Below are 25,198 nucleotides of genomic sequence, written 5' to 3' on the forward strand. Positions count from 1 at the left end.
GAAGCTATCGATTGGAGCAAATATAGACTCGACAATATTAAGGATACCATTCATATTTTAGGGTTACTGGAATGGCTACGATCCTGAAGTGAACCCTGACGTCATAGCGTCCTTCGCTGCTGCTGCCTACCGATTCGGTCACTCGCTGCTACCCACCGCGGTTGAAAGGTGGTCCAAGGCACACAAGTTCATCGGTAAGGCTTCTTATTATAAGTATAACCTATAATAAGGTCAAAAGTTAAACCTGTATTGAACTGGATATTCTTGAGATACTTATTATTTCGTCCACAGTGTTACTACACGATTTTTTCAAAATTAAAACTTCCTTTTACGATTTCAGCGTCTAAGAGGTTGTCAGACCTCATCAGAAGGCCATACGATTTATACCGAGCTGGAGTTCTGGACGAGTATGTCATGGGTCTGATGAACCAAGTAGCCCAAGCTATGGACGACTCCATCACCCAGGAAGTTACGAACCACCTCTTCAAGAAGGTTGGAGCAAGATTCGGAATGGACTTGGTATCTTTCAACATGCAGAGAGGCCGTGAGTTCGGTCTGCCAGGCTACATGGAGTTCAGGAAGTTCTGTGGACTTCCCGGAGCCGAAAGCTTCCAGGATCTATTCGGGACCATGTCCAACGAAACAGTGCGCAAATACGAGTCTATATTCGAGCACCCAATTGATGTAGACTTGTGGTCTGGTGGTGTTTCTGAACGCCCACTCCCTGGATCCATGTTGGGACCCACATTCGCTTGCATCATCGCTACACAGTTCTCTTATTCGAGAAGAGGAGACAGATTCTGGTAAGAAACGATAGGCTAGTTTCCTATAAAATAACTTTTCGTCCGTCAATTACATACATTATCAAAGAAGATTGGACACGTATATTTTTAGGTATTTGTCAATCAAACAAGTAAATACGAAGTTATGATGCGTTGAAGTTCCGCGTGAAGTCATAGTGTGTCTATTTTTAAGCACGCCTTGACGTCACGGGTCTCTTCTTTTGAACTTTGGGGCGCTTTACATATCACTTTAAATTTTCAGTAGTATGAAAAAGTGAAAAATACATGTCGTGTATTTTTTGATAAGTTAAGCGACGGATTAATTCAACTCTTACCTTTTTACCCAGGAAACATCCCTATTCTGATAGAGTTGAATCAATCTAAATTATATTTACCAAAGTTCTTTGTTGATATGCTTCAATCTAAATGATATCTACCATCGTTCTTTGTAGTGATACTTTTTACAAAAATAACCTTTATGTATGTTGTAATTAGGTATGAACTCCCCAACCAACCCTCAACGTTCACGCCAGAACAGCTGACTGAGATCAGGAAGGCGCGACTCGCTCGCGTCATTTGCGACAACACCGACATCATCGATACCGTCCAACTGTACCCGATGGTGCTGCCTGACCATGAGCTGTAAGTTGCAATTACAAAGTACAAACTATACAAGTAATGCTACCAAACAATCCTCGACCTTTACAGATCAGTTTAGGTAACAAGTGAAAAGGCCCAGCAATTTCTATCGGAAAGAAAAGTTCACAAAGATCAATTAGAATCGACCACCACGTAATCTATAACACCACCTTTTATTTTTACCTATTTCTTACTTTATCCTACTAATATTATAAAAGCGAAAGTTTGTGTGGATGATTGTTACTCTTTCACGCAAAAACTACGGATTTTGATGAAACTTTACAGTATTATTGTTTATAACCCAGAATAACATAAATAGGCTAATTTATGACGGTCTGTGACAAACTAAATTTCACGCGGGTAAAACCGCGGGAAAAAGCTAGTTTGTTACTATATTTACAAATTAAACTAAAATAAGAAGCTGGAGCTAGAGCGCAGGGCCGGTCGTTGTGGAAATCCTTGGGGAGGCCTTTGTCCAGCAGTGGACGTCATTTGGCTGAAACGAAGAAGCTAGAAAGACGTCATCACGAAATCCCACACTACAACAAAATGAGCTCTTATAACATCATACACTGGTCATCATAAAAATCGACCCACCCGCGACAAGCACTTTCAAACGTATGCATCCCCACTTCCCACCAATATTACTATACTATATTACCATTTAAAAGCCTAGTTCTAAACTTCATTTCATTAAAGGAAAGGTTTTTACCCCAAAAATGTGTCTGTAGAAGAATCCAGTCACTTCTTCAAAAAATAGGTAGTTACGCTTGAGCCAACTTTTATGGCTATAAAACTGTTAAGTTGGGATTAATCGCTATCCATCTGTTAAAGAGGACACGTGAGATCATTATTTGGTTTTATAACCATAAAAATTGGTCTAATTGATCCCAGAGGTGAGCCCAAAGAGAGGTCTTTTTTCAAGTTTTTCAAGTCACATTTATTGTATATGTTAATCGTTTATTAGGAAATTAAATGTCTTTAAGGATATTTATTGGGCTTTCAAATAACACCAATATTGTTGGGGCACCATGATTGTGTCAGTAGAAACGAGTTTTCCTGTAAAACGTAGGTGGGCCGATTTTTGTGATGACCAGTGTATTTTGTTATCGTTCTTGCCATTGTGATTATTTAAAGAATTTCTAGCGTTATAACTTTACTTTCCATTCCAGAAACCCTCGCGTACCGTGCCGAAGCGGTATCATACCCGCAATGGACTTCACGAAATGGGCGGAGCCCGCGCCCTTCCAAGGGGCTGCCAAGCAGTTCGTGAGTAGCTTCACTTACGACCCATATATCGGCAAAAAGTAGTACACGCACCTATGTAGTTCGTAGAGCCCACTTGTTAGACACATTGTTGATTGATATTCAAGCTAAATAGCCTCTAATTATCTTTCCGTTTGGTTAAAGTCAGAAGAAAACAAAACACTGTCTAGGGTGGGTTGCACCACCTAATTTTGACGGTAACTATGACGATAACCGGTGAGTTTGACAGATTTTTGACGTTTGTCACAGTTAAAGTAAGATGGTGCAACCCAGCCTTAGTGTTTCATCCCACAAGGAATCTAAATAAATAGTTGTAGTTGAGCTTACAAACATCCTCTATAAAAGAGCTCATAAATCATAATCTATGCTCACGGAAAACGATCCCATATCTATTTAGCTTGAATACAAAAGTAAAATGCGTATTTTAGAATTGTTTCAGTAAAGTGGCATGTTTGCAATGTATGTAATTAGTTTTAAATGATGGTCAATTGATTGACGGAACACGTTTACAAGGCAACGAATTTACTGCGATTCCAGTGTGGATAGTCCTTTGTTATACTTAAGTTAAAGTTAGTACAGTCGCGGAAAAATTTCATCAATGTTTTTCAAGACATTTTCATTACAATCGTTACTTATTATTTGGTTAGTGTTTTCTTCCACGACTGTACTCCAAAACATCAAGTCAGAATAATGTTAAAAATAATATTACAAGTTCTGTAAGGCTAAGAACTCACGGAGTAGTTTTCAACAGAGCGTCCGCGGTTGGCGGACAATACAAAACTAATAATAACCGCAAGTTTCAGTTGTGATTGTGAACTTTTGACGGTTCGTGACAAAGCGCAGGACCAATATAACTTTAATATAGATTTTGAACAAATAAAAAAGTAGCTCAAATTGAAAATTTAAGTACAAATGTTTGAAAATCGCGGTCCCGCTACAGCGACGGACGCGGCTCCATAAGTTCTTAGCCTAACAGATTATTTATAAATAGCGTAGTATGTGTACAAATTGATGTAGATAATACGGCTTACGAAAGCCAAATAAAATATGCTTGATTGCCATAGTACTTGTAGCTTGATAGTAGCTAGTACACGTATCTGATGAAAATATGTAATTTAACGCACATTTGAATAAAGATCCACTGTGTCGTTATTTTGTTATATGTAATGTTTTAGTGGTGTTATGCATGTATGTAGTTTGAAAAATGTATTATTTATGTATTTTGACTCACTATTTTGATATTTTTTCATTGGATGTACCTTTTGGCATAGCTTTACATGATCACCTTCAAAATAATTTAGTCCTAGTCTTATAGTTGATGTTTCTGTAAAATGATTTTAAATTATTTTTATACAAGTTGCGATATTTAGTAATTCTTTAAGTATTAAAACTTAAAGTGCTTACTTCTTACATCACGATTAAGTATCAGTTTAATATCATAATATCACACAATCTATCACAGTTCCACTACTGCACAATAAATATTAGTAAGCACATTATATATTTTTGTTACCTTCATTTGTTTTTATACTTCAATGTATCTTACAAAAGATACTATAGGTATCTTTTGCTTCATACGTTACTGGTTTTTATTTATAGTTCAGCAACATTGTAGATTGTATGCAAGCAGGTATAGAAATGCACGAGAAATAGTATTATGTAAATACAATAAAAATAGTTTCGTAATTACATGTTGTTTCATTATTTACTTAGAAAAGATTGGCGTAGAGGTTAATTTGCTTTGTATTACCACTGATTTAATTAAGGTAAGTTTATACACAAAAATATTTAAGTAAATATTAAACCAATGGCAGTAATTTCACTAAATTGTATTTATTATTCGCAGATCACGGACGCTGTCATTTTCAATAAAAATGAAACTGGTTGCATTAGTGAATCCTCGAACAACACCAATAAAACCGAGTCAGGGCAAGAAAAACAAGACTCAACTCAAAATGATAATAACTGCAACATCACCAACGAGTTTAAACCCACACAAAGCGCTAATCTGATTACTTTGGATATTTCCGCTAACATTTCTTCAAATAACACACCCACCAAAGCTGCTCAGGACTGCGGAGATAATGGTGACATTTTATCTGAAGAATGCCACAACAAATTAAAAGCTACGAATGAAATACCTAATCCTGATACCGTACTAAAGTACGTGTACAAGAAAAATGATAAAATTGTAAATGAAAAACCCAAAGGCCATCCTTTGAATAGTGTTCGAAGGAAAAGATCTACCGATATCAAAAACAATGCTGAAAACATAACAGCCGACGCGAGTCTGAAGGCGCCAATCATTGTTGATTACGAAACTGCCCACGCTCCAAGAGGAAGAGAAGTTGAGCAACTTCTGCCAGTACACCATCGGGTTACGGATAACACAATCAAAAACTCTGCATTAGCGGATTTTAATATCGAGACTTTGCATGGTAACAATCAAACTCCCAAAAACGATAATCTCAATAAAGATAGCTCGTCATCACAATCAGAAGAAGATAAAGAAAGCTCAGAAAACAAAAACTACAGTCGGTCAGACAGCCGCGAAAGCTCCGAAAGTGATTATCTTAGAGATAGTGGAAATTCTGAAAAACAAACCAAAAAGAGTAGTGAAAGTGATGAAAGTGGAGAAAAAGAAGAATATAGAAAAAGCGCCGAAGACAGCAGAGAGGTCACTGATGACGACAGGCCGGCGCCTCAAAAGGAAAAGAGCGCATTTACAAAATACCAGCCTCATCCACAAAGCTTCGAAAATTATGAAAGTAAGGAATACCCGACACGAAATAAAGCAGAGTTCTCAACGCCACAAAATGAAAAATACGAAAACAATGAAAAATACAATTCTAAAAGCACAGAAAACAGTGGCAGTAGCGAAAGTAGTGAAAGCTCTGCCCAAGATACAGATCCCAAGAAGTCCTCTTACAAAGAACGGGAAGATGACAGTAGAGAAAGCAGTGAGAAAGAGAAATATCGACACAATGATTCTAGTCGAGAGCAACATTCTAATGAAAAACCTGATTCTAAAGATGCATACAAATATCCAGACGATTCGAGCCAGTCAAGAGAAAACAGCAATGAAAGTAATAATGATGGTGACTCTCCTACTAATGACCGACTCTCGAATAAAGACTACATACAAGGACGTGAAATTAATTTAAGCACACCGCGTACTATTCAAGACGTGGACTTAGACGATTTTAGTTATGAAAGAGTTAAGGTCGACGATAAAGGTAAAATTTTACCAACCACAGATCACGATGATCCTGACTCTCCAGCACCTAAGCCGTTAGTTACTCCTGATACGGATCAAAATCTATTAACTGGATCTTTGTCACTAAGCAACGAAGAACAGATCAGTGGTGGACTTTTTGATAATGCCAAACCTGTTCATATAAACGACGGAGAAGTGAAACCTGTTGTAGAAATTAACAGTGAAAACAATGAAGGCGAATCCTTTGACGAGAACAGCAAAGAAGCATTGAAGACCAATCCAGATAAAGATGCGAGCTTAGAAACTATTCTTGGTACAAGTATCAATGATGCCGAAGAGCAAAATGAAAAAATTGTACAGAATAAAGAGCCGGAAGAAAAGGCAGACGTCAAGCAACAATTTGAAAGAATACCCTTAAATTATAAACATGAAAATAAGCAAGAAGAAAGCGATAAGAGTTCTGAGAATGATTCCAAAAACAATCCCCAAGAGGAAAATGCAAACGAAGAAAATCAAGGCACGTTAGATATATTTTCTCCTAAAGATGTAAGTTATGATGAACATCTTAAATTCAAATTTGACGATATTGCCATAAAACTACCAGAAATAAAATTACCGGAGGACATTTTGGCGTATACTTATGAAGAACCGTCGTATGAGAAAAAGAAAGACAAATATGAAAAAAGAAAACACAAAAAACCAAAGTTTTACCACTACAGTGACGAAGTGTCAGAAGAGACTCCACGCGATGAGAAAAAGAGTCGACACAGCGACGATGACAATGAACGCGATTATTACGGCCATTCATATGATAAACAGAATCTCAAAAAGAAAGACGATGATGAAGATGATGAGGATTTATACGAAAAATTTGTTAGAGAAAGGTTCGGCAAACGAGGTTCGTTTGAGAAGCGGTCGGAAAAGCTGGAGGCTGCTAGAGATCTGCCCTACAACCCGGAACTGTATCAGAGAGTCCAGAACATTCTGAAGAAGTCGGCGCAAATTGACAAGCAGGCACAAAAGAGCGGCGATCCCAACGCCGGATACGCGTGGACACTGGAGTATGGTGAGAATTTGAAGTAAAAGGACGATCTTAAGAAAAGTTATCATATGATTTTGTGAAGAAATAATTATACTCATAGTAATTTAAATCTACTAGTAAGTATAGCCTTTCATATGCTATGGCAAATAATGCAGAAACTACAGGTTTCTGAAAGAAAGAAAACGAAAAAAATTATATTCTAAACATTAAATTACGTATTCAAATATTTAACATACCGTTTAAGATGTGTAAAATGGTGTTTGTAATAATTGTAATTTAGTTATTTAGTAATGAGGTGTAAATTTAATTTTAGCATTTACTTGAATAATTAATTGTTATTTATTTATTAAATTGTAAATTTTCTAAGAGTTGTTTTATTAAGGACCTTTTCTACCTTTTAATATCATAATCACGAACGCATAGGAATACTGCATCAAAGTAAAAGTAATGTAAATTATTTAAATCACCCTCTTTATTCAGCCATTTCAAAATACAAAGCACATATTTGATGGCACTAAAAATATTGCTTAAAGTATACTAAGTAATAATGAAAAGTTTATAAAATAATAATACCAATTACCATGTAATGTCATAAAATATGAATGAATCATTTTAACTTAGATTTTAATTAGTATTGATCAACTAATGAAATTAAATAAAGGTGATTACAATCAATAACTGAGATATGTAATGCAAAATGGAATGTTTCGTCTCACACTTTTCTACATAAAAATTCTTGTAAAATAGATTTACGTATGTAAAATTTGTGACTACTGTAAACTCTTCTAATACTATTTTATCACTTTCTGTGGTCCCAATAATATTCTTACTTCAATAATATCTAAATGCCGTCTTAAGTAGAGCTAATATAAATGTAAACTTTTAAAAAATAGCTTCTGTATAATATCAACAAAGTGCTTAACTAGAAGTAAATATTTTCTTTAGAAATATAGCTATCAAAAATACATAATTTAGGATTTACTGCATATCAAGTAGTAAATATAAGTATAAATATAAATGGCCACATCAATATCACTTGATTCTGCTCTGGATGCACGGCACGCTGCAGAAAGGCATCTCTTGTTTGACGACGAAGCGGCCGCTTAGTAAGCTCTTACCGCACATACGGCCGGAGCAAATGAAGCATTCCGCGTGCCAGTGAGTGTTGCTCCAAGACACGCCCTGTTGCTCCGGTCCAATAACACCTCCACAGGCCCGGCACCGCTCTGCGTGAAACTGGTCGTAGCAAGACAGGCATATGGGCAACCCAGTCTTGTCATCGGGCACGTACTTCTGACCGCCCAAAGGAGCGTCGCAATGGTAGCAGCAAAAGTGCTGAACGTGGAACGCTCGCCCCTCCGCCGCCGTGTAAGGACGCGTGAATATCAACTCGTCGCAACCCGCACAGCGAGGGATATCGAGCACATTCGCCAAATCTCTCGCGCAATAGATCTCTCCTTTGTAGAAGAAGTACACGAGATCGGCCAGAAGTTCGCCGCATTTGCTGCAAGTGAAGCACTGAGGGTGCCATATGGCCTCCTGGCCTGCTCGCTCGGCTTTGACCGCGACCTCTCCGGCGAACATTGCCTTCTGGCAACGCTGGCATGGAACCCCCTCGTTGTATAGCTTTCTATTGAACTCCAGCTCTGCCGGGTTAAGCGACATGTCAGAAAGTTGATCGATGATCGGGTTTAATTCTCCGTATGAGGATCCCTGAGGAGCATAGTATTCATTGTTATCGTCGCTTTGGGCGTTATCGAGAGGCTGATTGTTCCATTCGTTGCCCGCTGCGTTCGGAGGTAAAGCGCCAGGATAAGTATTATAGTTGGGCAATGGCGGAGGTGGAAGATCTTCCTCAGAGTGACTTCGGAGATAATCTCTCAGAGGCGCCGTTTGTTGAGGTTCCACTTGATTCATAGGCTTACTGCTCGTGGAATACTGTGGACTTATCTTCGTGGAACAAATAGTTCCGCTCAGTTCTGGAGTGGTAGGTTCATGTTTCCAACTCCAAATCTCACCATTCGGAGCGAATATCGTCCCTTTCTGTATCCTACTATCGACAAGCTTAGCATTACCCATAACATTGTTATTGCTTGTTGACCACAAATCGGGCATAATCTGGGCTCCCAGGGCTTTATGGGCAAATTCGTTCGTTTCATCTCTGAACTGCGCGTTTTTATTGTATTCGTCTCGGAAAAGTTTGATCGGTTGCAAATACACGTCATTAGTTACTGGCATATTCAAATCGTTTAGGTTTTTGAATAGTTTATCGTATACCGGTCCGTGTTCCACGGCACTCTTGATCCTATCGGACTCGATACGCATGATATGAAGTTTGTCTTTGACAATACGGCTCAATATCGGACTCGCTTTGTAATCGGGCAAGTTAGCCGCACTGCTGACAATATTACCCTGTGTGTCCAAAACAAGTTTCTTATCGGACGCGTTTTTAGGAACTATATTGTACTTGACGCCTCTAGACACGTTCGATATTTTCAGTGGGAGAGCATACGATTTTGGTGCAGCATGCGTCTTGCTGTTTTCAACTGAATAAATCTCTCCACTTTGAAGAGGTCCGACTCTAACTACGTTACCCATACCAACCACGTGGTCTTTGATGCGCGTGATGTATTCCTGAAAATACAAAGAATATAATTATTTCATGCTCCAACTTTGAAAGAAAAAAACACTTCTATAAAAAATCAAACGACATGGCTCTGTAAATGATGGGTCCCGTTTTTCCGAGTCGCGACACAAAATCAATATTCGAAACTCAAACACACTCCAAAACGACTACGTCCGACCCGAACCCGTGAAAATATGTCTGGAGTAGTCATAGAACTGATTGTTTTGTAGTTTACGCACTAGATCCGTTTTCTAGAAGTTTTCTAGATACATACATACTCTTTGACTACTTTGAAATTTGGATCGGATTCGGATTGGACGTAGTGCGAAACCGCTCTTATAAGGTGTTCCTCGTTCTATAACCACTGTAGATGCAGTAAGTAGACCCAGCAATACATACCGTGTGCTCCGACTTCTCCTGGTCGGAAGCGTGGTGTCGTGCAGCGGGCGCTACGTCGTGCGGAGGCAGCTGGGTGCGAAGCTGCGCGCGACGTTTGCGAGCCGCTTCCGATCCGGATACGGGCGCTAGCGGGCCGAGACATGACATGTACTCTGACACCTGAGAAGTAATACAATTACTAGTATTACTAGTAGTTATTTAACAAACAACATCACAAGTAGGAATCAATAAAAGTATAGCCTGACCAGGAACATAAAAACCCTGGCATAGAGGCGCGTCAATTGCATTTGATAGTGCAACACTGAGTACAGTCGTACCTGTGTTAAATTAATAGGCTAACTTTATGTATCAGGATTCAGGATTACGGGCTAATTTGATATTTTCATAAATTAACGAAAAAATATTATTATAGGTAAAAATGGTTTAAATAAATTAAATGAAACCATCAATCGAGCTAGTAGGATTTATTTTATTATTCATCAATAATCAAATTCAGAACTTGAATATTCAACTGCAATGTTTGCTCATGAACGCTTCAAACTCGGTACTTCTTTCGCAATTCCATAAAATTCAACACTTAGAAAGTGAATTTTTTTTTTAAAATAGGTAGTTGAAACAAACCACAGCTAATTTTCATAGTGGACTGTACTATGCGATAAACATGTCAGTCAATTTGACAACCTTTGTCGGAAACATTATTCAATGAAAATATTGTCCGAACCCTTAGTATTTCTCTTCGACAAATACTTTAACACATTGTGAACCACTTTTCTTTCACGACTATAAAAATATTTTAGCAATTCAATTAACTAAATCAATTGTGCACATTTAAAATAAAGTTTGTTTACACCTTGACAGCAATAGACTGACATGCAAGGTGACATGTCAATGAAGTTTTCAGTTACTGTTGCCATTAAAAGAAATTAGTACCATTAGTTTTCCGCAACATGGCGAGGGTTTTTATGTTCCTGGTCAGGCTATAATGGCTAACATGAATAAGGTCTAGTTCAGACAGCGGAATCCGCGCGGTTACTGGACAGTTCTCTGACAGTTTGCATCGAAACGTAACCGCGCGGTTACCGCCTCAGTGCCTCGCCAATGAGAACCACCCACAACCTGATTACCTCGCGTGTCTGAACAAGGCCTTAGACAATTCATATTCAAAGCACAAAAACAATTTGGTGGAAAAAAAAGAAAAATACAAAAAAAGGATTAGGTTGTGAACAATGTATGATATTTTAAATGTCATCAATTTTAAAACAGATTGTCATCACTTAATTACTTAGATAAGCATTCATATCTAATCATTTTACACCAATGTAAAACAAGTGATTCAAATCAGGGGGTAAAATAATGACATACCTATCATTCAGATAAGATTCAATGATAAGTAGGGCCTAATTTAAAGCTAAAATTTTACATGGGCATATTATTATAAAATACATTACTATTTGTGTTAAATAAGTAATCTGTAGCAAGCACACAAGCTATGAACAAATTATAATGATTAATATCGAACAGTAAATAATAATAGTTATTAAAATTTTAAATGTCTAAAAAACATACCAACTCTGTGGAAGCATTTGGAGGAACCCAATCGAGTTTCACGGGCTTGTCAGTGACTCCTCTAATTTTGATCAGGGGCACTAAAAACATAAATAACATACTTTTGTTAATAATCCCATTAGGCCTCAGCCTCGAATTTAGCGAGCAGCGGCGCGGGAGCGGCGGCGGCGCGAGAGTGGGGCGGGCAACGCAGACTCGTTCTCCAAACAAGCGGGCAGCTTGCGCGGCACTTTAGCGGCGAAGTGTTGTTTTTATTCGCGAACGAAATGTCTGAACAACGGCGACAATTTTATTTCGATTCAAATTTATTCCTAACGCTCGATTTATTGTGGGCAAAAGAAGAAGTGAGCGCCCCTAGACTGGAGTGCGCTGCCCGCTCGTTGCCCGCTCCTGCGCCGCTGCCCGCTCCCGAGCCGCTGTTTTCGTGAACCGGTCTATTTGATTTTACGCATAATATCCTGCCGCTACCGCCACCGCCCCGCTGCCCGCAAAATTCGAGGCTGAGGCCTTATTCCTACACCAGCTGATAAATTATGATAAAAAAATTTTAGTTCTTTGTTGTCATACATAAAGGAACAAAATGGATAATACATACAGTAGAATCCGATTATAACGACTCTCAAGAGACCGATGATATTACGTCGTTCTATCTCCGTCATACTAAAGAAGTATTTCTTTATGTAATTTCTCAAAAAATCAACCAACCAAATCAAAAATATGCATAAAAAGCGGTCGGTCGTTAAAAGCGACGTCGTACAAAACGGATTCTACTGTATTAACATTATTATTTAAATTCACTCACTAGAAGCTTTCTTAGGTTTGGCAGTTCCCAGCAGCTCGAACTGCGCCCAGCCAGATAAATCATCATCCTGAACATCGTGTACGTCTTTGCTGCAATGGCAGGCACGGCACACCTTTCTCCAAAAGTGTAAATCCAGGCCGGGACATGTTGGTCCTAGAATTACAAATAAACATGTAAGTTCCTGAAGATAAAAAGTAAGTTTTGTTTATGACGTCAAATCGTAAATCTTTCACACAATATTTTGAAATTATCCAATTGGAATTAATGTGGTAGTGTTGTTAATATTTCATTGTGTCTTGTAAGGCTTAAGCATAAGAATCGAGTCCTATTCAAGTTATTACTGTAATGTTTAATAACACAAAGAATGTAAAGGGATTATTTACAATTAATCTTATTGAGGTTGGGAAGGAAAATACATACCACAAGAGTTGCATGGAGCGCCAGCGCCGCTATCATGTCCAAGTCTAGCTTTACTGAGTTTCTCTCGTTGGCTCTCTAACTTCGACAACCAAGCAGGAGCCTCAGGTGTCTCCACACAGGATTCGCTCATCTAGAATGAAACATACAAATTATATCTACGGAATTATCAGTAGGAAGCCGGAACATTTATTTGTGTATTTTCGTATACACTATTGTTACACATATCACATTATATTAACCTTGCAACTTCTTACTAACCTTAGAGTAGATGTCTGTGGCCAATTTTAATAAATAATACTAAATAAAAACCAAAAATGAAACACAAAAGCACAGTGTGTATTAATTGCCGACACAACTGACAGGAGAAGTGAGGTGACAAATTACAGAGTGAAGTTACCTATCGATAATTACGTTGATGGTCGGTCCAAGTAAGAGTATCCATCTTAGACAATACATAAATTAAAATTTATACTAAAAATAATAACAGACTATGAGGGTCTAGTAAAATATTTGATTGAAAAAAAATAAATTGTAAATTAGTACAATTAAATAACTAAACACCGCCTATTAAATTTCTTTACAAGGCAGGTTTTGACTAAGCTACATATTCAGGGCTCAGGGTCCTGTCCTGTTATCAAAAGTTGGGGAAGTTGCCTCTTTCGTTTATTTTATTTATTTTTTTATGCTCTCCTGATCCCGTATTATCAATACCGTATCAATGATACGTACTACGGTTTACATGGACTGAGATAAAGTAATACCGATGAGTAGTTATAGTTGTAGTCTAAAGAGGAAATAACATTAACATTGAATTTAATTTAATAGTTGTTCAATATTGAATTATTTTTTTACAGATTTTTTTTATACCTCCGCTAACCGCTCGCGCGCATCCTTGGCTTGGCCTAATGCAAGGTAAAAAAATATGCTTGTGTTACGAGTCAAGCCATGAACCATTCTTACTGCAAAACTTATGCCCCCTGTGGCGGACAGCCGCTCGGGCGTGCGGAAATAAGAAAAACCTTCGGTTAAAATGAAGATATATTCCTGCAAAATATGCCCACAACGGCTATCAAAAAACATAACTTCACAACTAAAACAAAACGTATAAAAAGTAATAAAAAAAGTATAAAAAACATAGACAATATAAAAAAGAGGTTGGTCCACCTATCGGTTCCCAACACCCCCTTATTACAAAAAGTTAGACTCTGGTTGAGTCTGATTTAAATTGACAATTAGGAGGATGGAAATATAATTTCAAAGTAGTCTTCGTCCCGGGTTTAACTGTTTTGCAATAAAATAAGGCCTATGTATGTTTTTGTAAGTGCAAATACACAACATTTCAACAAAAATAAACAAAATAACTACCACATAGCGGAAAAGTGAATTAGACATAAGTGTGCAGAGTATTATTTGTTTGTACAATAAAGCAGTTTTTATTTAAAATTTTGATAGAAATGACGATATTTTGTAATCACTCACATCACTAGCTAGTTATGAATGGAGCATGGAGGTGAACAAAGATAATATAATCTTTATGGGGAGTACTCACGATCGTATCGGTATCGTTATTGTATCGTCTTAATCCAATTAATAATCGAAATAAATAGAATATTCTTTTTTTACAAGGCGAAGATTTTTCGGCAAGGCGAGGATTTTTTTGCATTTTTTTCTGTAAGGCGAGAAATAATAATAATAGAGACAAAATATTTCTAGAAATCTCCAACACGAAGCTCGATCCGCTGCCGCGCCGCGCAGAGAGTGCGCTATCTATGTAGGTATAGATCAATGTCATAATCACAGACAATTAATTTGTCTTTTGTCTATTCTTTCGACATCCGTCATTTTCCGTGCCGTGTGTGTGTTGTCCGTCATCCTGCATCCATTTTTCAATCAAAGCAAGCATATTTAGATTTATTAGTTTTTATTCTATGAAGCATTTTGTGTTAAATATTTGTGCAGTATCGTACTTTTGCTGTCTTTATTAATTTGTGTTTATTGGAAAAAAACATCCATATTTCGTAAAGGTAAATAAAAAATAGTTTGTTTTTCCATACGTTCAGATTTCGTGAGTCATAGTTTCGTCTTCATTGAGTTCTTGTTTCAACAGATGTCCTCGGGGCGACCGATCAAGTGTGTTGTAGTCGGCGATGGTACTGTTGGAAAAACATGCATGTTGATTTCATACACCACGGACAGTTTTCCAGGCGAATATGTGCCTACAGTGTGAGTTATCTTATTAGACCCGAGTTGTTAATTGTATGCAAATGGAATGTGTGGTTTGTTTATCATTTGTCGTCATGAGTTGTTAACATTTCAAGGATGTTGTTTGCAGGTTTGACAATTATTCGGCGCCAATGGTGGTGGATGGAGTAGCAGTGTCCCTTGGGCTCTGGGATACAGCAGGACAAGAAGACTACGATAGACTTAGGCCTTTAAGTTACCCACAAACTGATGTCTTCCTTATATGCTTCAGTGTTACAAGGTAATCAATGCTAATGAAGGCTAATACTATGAAATAGTTATGTTGAAATAATAATTGTCTTGTTGTTATGTTTATGTATATGAGACCAAAAGTTTATTCTAAATGTGATTTCCGTATTCAGTTTAGTAATGTGCAATATGTTTTACAGTCCCTCATCTTATGAAAATGTTACTTCCAAGTGGTATCCTGAAATAAAGCATCACTGCCCCGATGCACCTATTATATTAGTTGGTAAGCACTTATAAGATTTTATATCCATGAAAATCTGCAGCACCACATCAAAAAATAACTCAAACAAACTTATAATTTCCAGGAACCAAGATTGACTTGAGAGATGATCGTGAAACCCTAAGTCTACTCTCTGAGCAAGGCATGTCACCTTTGAAGAGAGAACAGGGACAAAAGCTTGCTAACAAAATTAGAGCAGTGAAATATATGGAATGCTCCGCACTGACACAACGTGGCCTCAAACAAGTGAGTTTACATACCTTTTGTGGCAAAATATTGCATTAATTCAGACATGGATAACAATTTTGAGCTATAAGTTGTGTTTAAAGATAGATATACCTGTTTGATCTACTCAGATTTTTTCATGTTGTATAATAAAAATGTTTAACTGGTCTTTAAAGCTTATCTTATGAAAATTAGCATTTCAAATTAAATTGTTTCTCTTGAGATGAAAGCTATTTCATTACACTAATAGCCAATCTACAATATGGATTCACTAATAAGAGTATTTTTTCAGGTATTTGATGAAGCTGTGAGAGCTGTATTAAGACCCGAACCTCAAAAGAGGCACCAGAGAAAGTGTCTTATCATGTAAATATAACAAATACCATGACAAAACTATTGATATTGACATTTGACATGCAGGAATCTCAAACCAACAGTAATAATGTGTTTCTATACCGAGACATTGCTCACTTTAAAAAACTATATAGATTTACTCAATTATCAGTAAAAAATTAATGATCTGTGCCATAATATTCATGATTTTTCGCATTGTGATATTTTATAAAATCAGGAGCATCACATATTGATCTTTTAGTTATAAACGTGTGCTTGTTGAATACAAAGCAAATGTAAATGCCAAAGATTTAAAGTAGGGTTTAAGAATATGTCATAGTTTGTTTATACCTTTCGATGGTTAGAAACAAATTGTTACTGTTAATACTCGTAAAAATACTGATAATGTTATTTTTATATACACAACTGAAACCTCAAAGTTTTGAGATATTATATTCTTACGCGACTTGTTAATAAGGACTGAAGTAGACGCTAGTGAGTATTATTAATCACTTCAATTTATCTCGAATTTTTCGCAACAAATGATAAGGACTTTTTATAATTTTTAGTATTGACCTGTATTTGTTATGATTTTTATAGAGAGAGGTATAGGTGTGCTTGTAAGAAAGTTTATGATTTGCTGAATGATATTTTTTATAAACCAACAACTTGTGAATGGCAATAACTGTTCAAAGGATTTCATTATTGTTAATTGTATTTTAAATTATTATTGACATAAGAGTGTTATACTTGACTAATTTAATTTGTAATGATAAGCATAATTTTTGAAATCACTAATCGAAGGTAGGGCAGCTACAAATATGCTTTAGTTATAATGACAGTATAATGTTTGTTGGTTTGAATGATTTTATTTCTAAATAATGTAGTTTATTTATCTACATAATATTATTTAGTTGCTATGCCATTTTATTTTTGTAGCAACAATGACTAAACTTTGCGTCTAAAACAGTATGTCTGTAGGAAAAATCATTCCATGAACAAATAGATACTAAACATTGTTGTTTGCGTGTTCAGAGTGTGTTCCTAGGCTTCTAATTTCTAGCTATTGTCTGTGACTCCTAATCTTCTTGTGTGTATGGATCAACACGGGTAAATCAGGCGACTTTGAAGATATACTGGGATTTATTACTTTACAATAAAGCGTTTACAATATTTCAGTTGAAAGTTCAAATGAGAATGAGAGACGTTAAGCGTCCGTGCAATCGTTTATATAGGTGTGCTTCAGCGCCATCTGTTGTGGTTTCTTGACATCGCGTGACGTAATCGATGCGGTGTGCTCGGTGATAGTATTGCCATTGATCTTTGGTTGGAGCTTCTCACGCGCTCCAATAGATGGCTCTTCTTAACATTCCGGCGGGCCTTGAGAGACTCCCTCTCAACATCTCAGCTCACGTCGTGTCACGCGCCGAGCCTCGAACCTGGCACCTCAGCGACCGGAAGTGGGCATATCTTTGAGAATGCCCTGTGTATGACGCCCGTGGCCGTCCGAATGACAGCAACCCTTGGTACGCCGTCACTGCCTGAAATCAGAGTTATTATGCGTCCTAACCGCCATTTCAGCGGCGGAAGGTTATNCTCGTTTTGATTAAGATTCAAGTGACGAAAGTGAGTATTCAGCACGAAGAACAAGACTGCATACTCAGTTTAATAAATAATAAAAATGTAAATATCCCCTTTTGAATAGACACTCCTCATTTCCTACCACACGTGTTATATGGTGCTTACAGGACTTGATCCCAGCTTCCCATAAACCGGCAAAATGAGGCGCGTAAGGAGGAATGAATTTAAATTTAATGTGATTATCTGAAGCGTAATCAATGATAGACTGAGAATTACTCTTTAAAAAATCTGAAATTTCACGAGCTGTTCCTACAAAGTTACGTCCATTATCGGAAAATATTTGATAAGGTTTTCCTCTCCGGGAAATAAATCGTTTCAGTGCTAAAATATAACTCTGTGAAGACAAACTAGTTACTAGTTCCAAGTGTATCGCTCGAGTTGAAANTTCACGAGCTGTTCCTACAAAGTTACGTCCATTATCGGAAAATATTTGATAAGGTTTTCCTCTCCGGGAAATAAATCGTTTCAGTGCTAAAATATAACTCTGTGAAGACAAACTAGTTACTAGTTCCAAGTGTATCGCTCGAGTTGAAAAACATATAAACAGACATAAATAACATTTTTCTAGTCTGGAACCCCTACCTTTCTTATTTAAAATAAATAAAGGTCCAGCATAGTCTACTCCACAGTTTATGAAAGGAAAATTTGCAGTTACTCGTTCAGTTGGTAAGTTACCCATGATTGGTTGTACTATTTTACCTTTCAAACGACAACATATGACACACTGGTTAACGACTTTTTTTGCTAAGTTTCTACCGCCTAGTGGCCACCAATTGTCTCTGATATGAGATAAAATTAATTGAGGCCCAGCGTGCAATAATTTTAAATGTTGACTTTGAAATAATAAATAGGTAAAGATATGTTTACTACACAATAAAATGGGGTGCTTTTTGTCATATGAAAATTCAGAATTAACTAATCTGCCCCCGACTCTTATGATTTTGTCAGCATCAAAAAATATATTTAAACTGGAAATATTACGTTTTGATTTATTTATAGAAAGATTATTATAAAGCGCATTGTATTCTTCAGGAAACGATTCTATTTGTGCCTGTCTAACTATAAACAATAAGGATTTATCAAGTTCTTCTACTGATAACGGCCCGTGTAACCGCTCATCAATAGATTTTGTTCGTATGTTATGTATAAAACGCATTACATAAGCACAAGTTCTTTGTAATCGATTTAGTTTAGAAAATCGGCTGAAATCAATGATAGGTAAATTAGAATCACTACTACACAACAAGTTTGTAGTGGGAAGTTTTAACTCAGGTAAATCATTTAAGTTCTGTAAAATATTATTTTGATTTTGTGACCATTTTATGCTATCTTCAAATAAAAAGGTGGGTCCGTTCCACCATAAAGTTGATGAACTTAATTCATTTAAAAGTACTCCACGGGAAACCAGGTCAGCTGGATTATTTGATGAGTTTACATGCAGCCAAATTGTGTTGCTTGTCAACTCATTTATCTCAACAACGCGATTCTGAACAAAAGTCTTTAACTGATGTGGTGACATTTGCAACCATCTGAGAACTATAGTAGAATCTGTCCAAAAAACAACTTTGTCAAAGTTCAATCGAAGTGATTTAATTATTTTATCATACAATCTAGCTCCCAATAGTGCACCGCATAACTCGAGCCGTGGAATGCTAACCGGTTTCACTGGCGCGACGCGGCTCTTCGAACATAATAATCTCACCGTGATGACGTCATCATTACTATTGCACGTCCGAACATAAGCGCACGCACCGTATGCAGCCTCGCTCGCATCCGTAAATATGTGTAATTCAATCCTAGAATGGTCACACGTTCCTACAACATGACGCGGTACGCGAATATTATGTAAATAAGTTAATGCTTCAAGTGAGTAGGAGATCGCAGTTTAAAAGATTGATGTTTTTCAGAGAGCGCTGCTGCCCGTTCTCTGTTTGATGTGTAGTCCCTAAGTCGCCTCTTACGACACCCGCGGGAAGAGTAGGGGTTGGTGACAAATGTATTCTCCTCTGCCGTCACCACACGGCTTNGATCCTAGAATGGTCACACGTTCCTACAACATGACGCGGTACGCGAATATTATGTAAATAAGTTAATGCTTCAATAAACTTTTCCCAGTTCCTTAAAATATTAAGAGGTACTTCATCGTCCCAATCAAGTTTACATAACCATAACTTTTGTAATATCATTTTGCCAATAATTATAAACGGGCTTAACAAACCGAGAGGGTCATAAATCTGTGAAACAATTGATAGAATTTGTCGTTTACTAACATTATTACATTCAAAATTGACTTTTGATGTGAAATGAAATTCGTCGCTTTTGTTAAACCAACCTAAACCAAGAGTATTACTGGAATAATTTTCATCTAAAGAAAAATTTTTGGAATTATCAAAAGTTATGTTATTATTCAAAATATTTTCAGGCGAATTAAATGTCCATTTCCTTAAGGGAAAACAACCAGATAGACAAGTTTCAGATACACCCTTACATATGTGTGATAACTTCTCAATACAATCTGAACCAGTTATAAGGTCATCTACATAAAAATCTGTTAATATTGTACGTGAAATGTCTTCGTCCGTACAGTCAAAGCCTAGTTGTTTAATGCAACGATTGCTCAAGTACGGTGCAGACGCCGTACCGTATGTTACAGTATTAAGCCGGTACACACTGATAGGCTGTGATGGATTTTCTCGCCATAATATTAACTGTAAATCTCTTTGATCTTCATGAATTAATATTTGCCTGAACATCTTCTCGATATCCGCGCAAGCGACAAATTTATATTGACGAAAACGCAAAATTATAGAAAACAATTCGTTTTGCAATGCAGGCCCTGGCATTTGGACATCATTTAAAGATTTGCCAGTTGATGTTTTTTGGCTTGCATTGAAAACTACTCTTAGTTTTGTAGTAGTACTTTGCTCTCGTAAGACACCGTGATGCGGTAGAAAATAATGAGGTGAAGTGTAGTTTTCAATACGTGTCATGTGACCTAGGTCTAAGTACTCTTGCATAAAATCACTATACATTTTTTTATACTCTTGAGACCGTTCTAACCTGCGTTCTAATGACAAAAATCTATTTTTTGCAATATCGTAACTATTTCCTAATTCATCAAGTACTAATTCATTTCGTACTGGAATGCGAACTGAAAAACGACCATCAACTGCACGTTTTGTAGTTTCAGTAAACAGCTGTTCACAATGGCGTTCTTCCTCTGTAAGATATGGTTTATGTCTATAATTTTCTTCTAATTCCCAAAATTTACGTAACTGCTCATCTAATTGTAAAGATTGCAAATGATGACATTGTATTTTGTTATTTATTGATTTTGAATTATAANTAAGGACCTGCCGGTAATCGCATTTTACCTTCTATCAACAATTCCCAAAACACGTCAGCCCCGATCAATAAGTCAATTTTTGACGGTAAATAAAATAACGAATCGGCTAACTGAATATTATTCGGAATGTCTAAAGAGTTATAATGTAATGGAACTGTTGGTAAATTTGAAGTTATATGTTTCAAAACTATACATTTACAGCGAGTATTATAATCACCGTTTAATGACTTGACCTTAATTTCGCACAACTCTGTTGACTGAGTGTGTGAATGCCCTATTCCTGTGATATTATATGTGGACTGTATCGAATCGACTTTTAATTTTTTACGTAAATTTTCTGTAATTAAACAGTGTTGACTGCCGCTATCTAACAAAGCGCGAGCCTTATGATATACATTGTCATTACCTGCTATCTCCACTAAAGCTGTGGATAATAAAACAGTTTCTGACGCCTGCGTATACAAACTATTGTTCGAATTCTCGTTTCGTGTCGGTTCGGCTGTATGCAACACTGCCGACGAGTGCAGTACGGGGTTCGAATCCGGTTGGCACTCCACGACTGATACTAATGCGTTTTCTACTTTATCATTATTGTTACTGTGCAATAAACTGTTGTGTTTTCTACTGCACTGTTTACACGGACCAAAATAACAATCTGAAGCGAAATGTCCAGCTCGTAAACAATTAACACATAACCTTTTATTATTAACGAATTCTAATCTCTCTTTAACGTTTAAATCCAAAAACTTAGTACAAGAATAAAGCGAATGATTTCCGCTGCATAATGAGCATGTGCGGGTACTTTTGGAATTCACATTATTTTTTGTTGAAGCGAAAATATGTGATTTTTGTTGCGATTGTTGTTGAGGTTTTTTATTGTTATCAAAAGGGACTTTACTATTAGAAAATGATGAAGAATTATGCGCTTTAATCATTTCTAAAGTGTCAGCCTTATTTTTCAAGAATGTAATGAGATCGTCTAACTTAATGCGTTTATGATGCTGCGTAAATAAATTATTTTTATGTTCCTCCCACTCTTTCTCAACTACTGCGTCTAATTTGGAAGTAATGATATAAATAATAAGTGTATCCCAATATTCTATAGGTTCCCCGAGTGTCTTTAAGGCACGTAAATTCTTTGAAACTATATCAATTAATTTCCTTAAATGAAATGAAGTCTCTTTATTTAGATTTTGAATGGTAAATAAAGACTTGACATGATTATGTACCAGCAACTTGACGTTATTATACCTCTCATTGAGCAAATCCCAAGCTATTGTGTAGTTTTCTGATGTGCATTCTATTGATTTAATAACTTGAGCTGCCTGACTAGTTAGCGATGTACGCAAATAATGGAATTTACGAATGTCATCAAGCTGGGTGGAGTTGTGAATCATAGAAAGGTAGGTATCCCTGAACTCTAACCAATTTTCAAACGACCCGTCAAAGGAGGGTAGTGAAATAGTAGGAAGCTTAATATTTATCGAAGCTTCACACCTAGAACTAGCACTAGTTGAATCAGAAAGGCTAAAACGTTTTATTAAACTTTCTGCTTCTGCCATGGTTTCGTAATAAATATTTTCAAATGATTCACGATGTTCTAACTGAATTGCAGTTTCACTATCTAACACCATGAGCATTTCGATGGAGCTTTGAATGCTATTAAATTCACTAAATAATGATTTGGCTAATTCACTACGCAATTTTAATTCGGTTAATTGTTTATCGCTAGGACGAGAGTGGCTATGAAAAGAATTTACAAATTTTACGAATAACGTCAGTCTACCCTTGATTGAACCGCGTTTTTTATTTAATTCTCTAATTACAGTATCATCAGAATCTACGCACAAATTAGGAGATTTACAACGAACGGTTACGTTTTCAACACTCATTTTGACGATTTATAAAAGTGGGTACTCACCAAATTCCTGTAAACTGCGTACGTGACTCGTGAGGAAGCACAACACGGTACCTAGAGGAACAAGCACAGCTTTAGTAAAATTGAAATGGGATAAGATGGGGGAAAAAAGGAACGATTTGGCCAGACCCTTTGCTGATCCCTCGATGTGATGATGGATGATGCGGCTCTGAAGGTCCAATGTTTGCGTGTTCAGAGTGTGTTCCTAGGCTTCTAATTTCTAGCTATTGTCTGTGACTCCTAATCTTCTTGTGTGTATGGATCAACACGGGTAAATCAGGCGACTTTGAAGATATACTGGGATTTATTACTTTACAATAAAGCGTTTACAATATTTCAGTTGAAAGTTCAAATGAGAATGAGAGACGTTAAGCGTCCGTGCAATCGTTTATATAGGTGTGCTTCAGCGCCATCTGTTGTGGTTTCTTGACATCGCGTGACGTAATCGATGCGGTGTGCTCGGTGATAGTATTGCCATTGATCTTTGGTTGGAGCTTCTCACGCGCTCCAATAGATGGCTCTTCTTAACAATTGTCAGTGTGTTGTGTAGCTATGTACTATGTTAATTTGCTGAACTAGTAAAGGAAACGCAAAAGATACTTTATTTTATTTGCATGCTGGTTAAGTTAGCACAGCCAATTGGTCACCGTTTTATAAAAATAAAATGGCGTAAAAGACTGTAAAAATTACTTTATATGCCTTTTTCTTTACATAATGTAAATGTCTTGACGTAGGTCAACGAGATGTGTGTTATTAGGAACTTCTAGGACGAAATATTTTTGTATTTGAATATTTAGTGTAAGATTACAATACATTCAACAAATGATTTATGAATCTTACTAAAGTCGAGAAACATGAGCATTTATAGTAAATGTATATTATCTGGAAAGTATATTACTTCCCATGTATGATTTGAAACAAACGAACGATAGGTTCTAGTAAAATAGGTAACGCATTTAATAATTTTGATCATTACCTTATAGAATATTATAAGAGTGAGACAAAACTGTTTCCACTTCACTCTTCAAGTAACGAACTACCTAGTAATGCTGTTAGTTATATTGCGATAAAATATACCTACTTAATTTCCGTTATTTTCCCTCAATGCGCAATTTTTTTTCTGTTGTGCGTGTTAATTGTACAAGGCGAGATCATTATGAAATGAATAATGATAGCTTTTACTATTTTACGTAATTGCGTATGCCACATCATTTTAATTATGCTATTTTTGCTTAAATCAAATACTACTTGTAGTAATAAAAATATCGAAACCAATAACTAGAAATACAGGAACTAGGTAAAATAAGGTACAAATGTAAAAACACGTGGGTTGCTGATCAAGAGCTACCCAAGCTAAATTCAAGTAGGTCACTTGGCAGTACTAAACTCGTAAAATATTTTGCTTTGTCAGCTAAGCTAAATTAACTAATTACTAACTTAGCACTTGGTCAGCAACCGACTTGATACTCGCTTTATCTGTACTCTCGGTAGTTATTGTGCCATGTTGCTGCAAATTTTTACTCTGCAAGGAAATAATACTGTAATATTTTTTGTCTCTGTAACTCGTGGAAATATTTATAGGCGAGCGAAAGAGAGAGAAAATTTGTATCCATCATATATTGCAGAGTGGAATAGGTAGTCTAATTGAGGTCTGCCTCTCTAGATTATTGTAGCGGCAGATGGCGATTGCAATATTTGCAATAAACCTTAAATTAACACAGATATTTCACAAACATCACGTCATGGACGTAACATTCACGTCTACCATAACGATTCAGACAGAAAATACAAACTATGTATTCAGTAATAATATGTTTGAAAATGCTACATTTCTCAGAGGCACCTAATTTTGAGACATTAAAATTCTAATTCTCTTAAGAATTCTCCTAATTATTACGAACCTGTATGTTTCGTACTAATTAGAATTTCAATGTTTCAATATCACTGCTTCTGATTATGTTGACAAGTTTTAAAGTAAGATGAATTAGAAGGGACGATTATGTTTTGATATCATATAAACATTGTGTTAATTTATGCTTTACTATATTATTTGGTAAATATTTATAGACTGCTTTGATTTACTTTACATATAAATAAAGCTTGAATTGTATATAACTTTTCAATTATTTGTAAGAAAAATGCGCAATTTAAGAATGAAACTTGTGTAATACAATACAGCACTTCATAAATTATTGACTTTCTTGTTTTTGTTTTCACCCCTTCATTTATACACACTCCCAAAAATTTGCTAAATGTACAGAATGCA

The 25,198-nt window shown here is 36.4% G+C and overlaps 6 protein-coding genes across 7 annotated transcripts in view; 3 read left to right on the forward strand and 3 right to left on the reverse strand.

Annotated features, from left to right (window-relative positions):
- The window catches only part of cysu (peroxidase homolog), a 39,891-nt gene extending 35,515 nt beyond the window's left edge, over positions 1-4,376 (forward strand). The window contains exons 11-14 of the mRNA XM_028314858.1: positions 62-194; positions 341-803; positions 1,278-1,424; positions 2,594-4,376. Of these exons, the coding sequence (XP_028170659.1) occupies positions 62-194; positions 341-803; positions 1,278-1,424; positions 2,594-2,732 (882 nt within the window). The 3' untranslated portion in view covers positions 2,733-4,376. The remainder of the gene's footprint in view (positions 1-61; positions 195-340; positions 804-1,277; positions 1,425-2,593) is intronic.
- LOC114360249 (GATA zinc finger domain-containing protein 14) lies at positions 3,870-6,987 on the forward strand. The gene is made up of 2 exons (XM_028314868.1): positions 3,870-3,875; positions 4,534-6,987. The coding sequence occupies exons 1-2, from the start codon at positions 3,870-3,872 to the stop codon at positions 6,985-6,987; spliced, it is 2,460 nt and encodes an 819-aa protein (XP_028170669.1).
- A 409-nt stretch (positions 6,988-7,396) lies between these two features.
- On the reverse strand, positions 7,397-13,797 carry Tes (testin LIM domain protein). Of its 2 annotated transcripts, none has more exons than XM_028314816.1 (6): positions 12,999-13,797; positions 12,760-12,889; positions 12,340-12,492; positions 11,538-11,617; positions 9,972-10,130; positions 7,397-9,580 (listed from the first exon to the last, which is right to left on the reverse strand). In XM_028314816.1, the coding sequence occupies exons 2-6, from the start codon at positions 12,887-12,889 to the stop codon at positions 7,979-7,981; spliced, it is 2,124 nt and encodes a 707-aa protein (XP_028170617.1). In that variant the 5' UTR covers positions 12,999-13,797; the 3' UTR covers positions 7,397-7,978. The 2 variants fall into 2 exon arrangements, with proteins under 2 accessions (XP_028170617.1, XP_028170616.1); XM_028314815.1 differs by having other exon boundaries at positions 13,018-13,796.
- Positions 13,798-14,601: 804 nt separating this feature from the next.
- On the forward strand, positions 14,602-16,415 carry Mtl (Rac family small GTPase Mtl). The gene is made up of 6 exons (XM_028314783.1): positions 14,602-14,783; positions 14,867-14,982; positions 15,092-15,241; positions 15,390-15,472; positions 15,555-15,715; positions 15,987-16,415. The coding sequence occupies exons 2-6, from the start codon at positions 14,867-14,869 to the stop codon at positions 16,062-16,064; spliced, it is 588 nt and encodes a 195-aa protein (XP_028170584.1). The 5' UTR covers positions 14,602-14,783; the 3' UTR covers positions 16,065-16,415.
- Positions 16,416-17,687: 1,272 nt separating this feature from the next.
- Positions 17,688-19,575, reverse strand: LOC114360250 (uncharacterized). The gene is made up of 2 exons (XM_028314869.1): positions 18,052-19,575; positions 17,688-17,901 (listed from the first exon to the last, which is right to left on the reverse strand). Exons 1-2 carry the CDS (start codon positions 19,185-19,187, stop codon positions 17,688-17,690), a joined length of 1,350 nt encoding a protein of 449 aa, XP_028170670.1. The 5' UTR covers positions 19,188-19,575.
- Positions 19,576-21,007: 1,432 nt separating this feature from the next.
- Positions 21,008-25,197, reverse strand: LOC114360251 (uncharacterized). Its single transcript, XM_028314870.1, has 2 exons — positions 23,062-25,197; positions 21,008-22,986 (listed from the first exon to the last, which is right to left on the reverse strand). The coding sequence occupies exon 2, from the start codon at positions 22,904-22,906 to the stop codon at positions 21,008-21,010; it is 1,899 nt and encodes a 632-aa protein (XP_028170671.1). The 5' UTR covers positions 22,907-22,986; positions 23,062-25,197.
- Position 25,198: the final 1 nt, after the last annotated feature.

This window comes from Ostrinia furnacalis, unplaced genomic scaffold (genome assembly GCF_004193835.3).
Source record: "Ostrinia furnacalis isolate ACB-3 unplaced genomic scaffold, ASM419383v2 OfSCF4915, whole genome shotgun sequence".
Classification (NCBI taxonomy): Eukaryota; Metazoa; Arthropoda; class Insecta; order Lepidoptera; family Crambidae; genus Ostrinia; species Ostrinia furnacalis.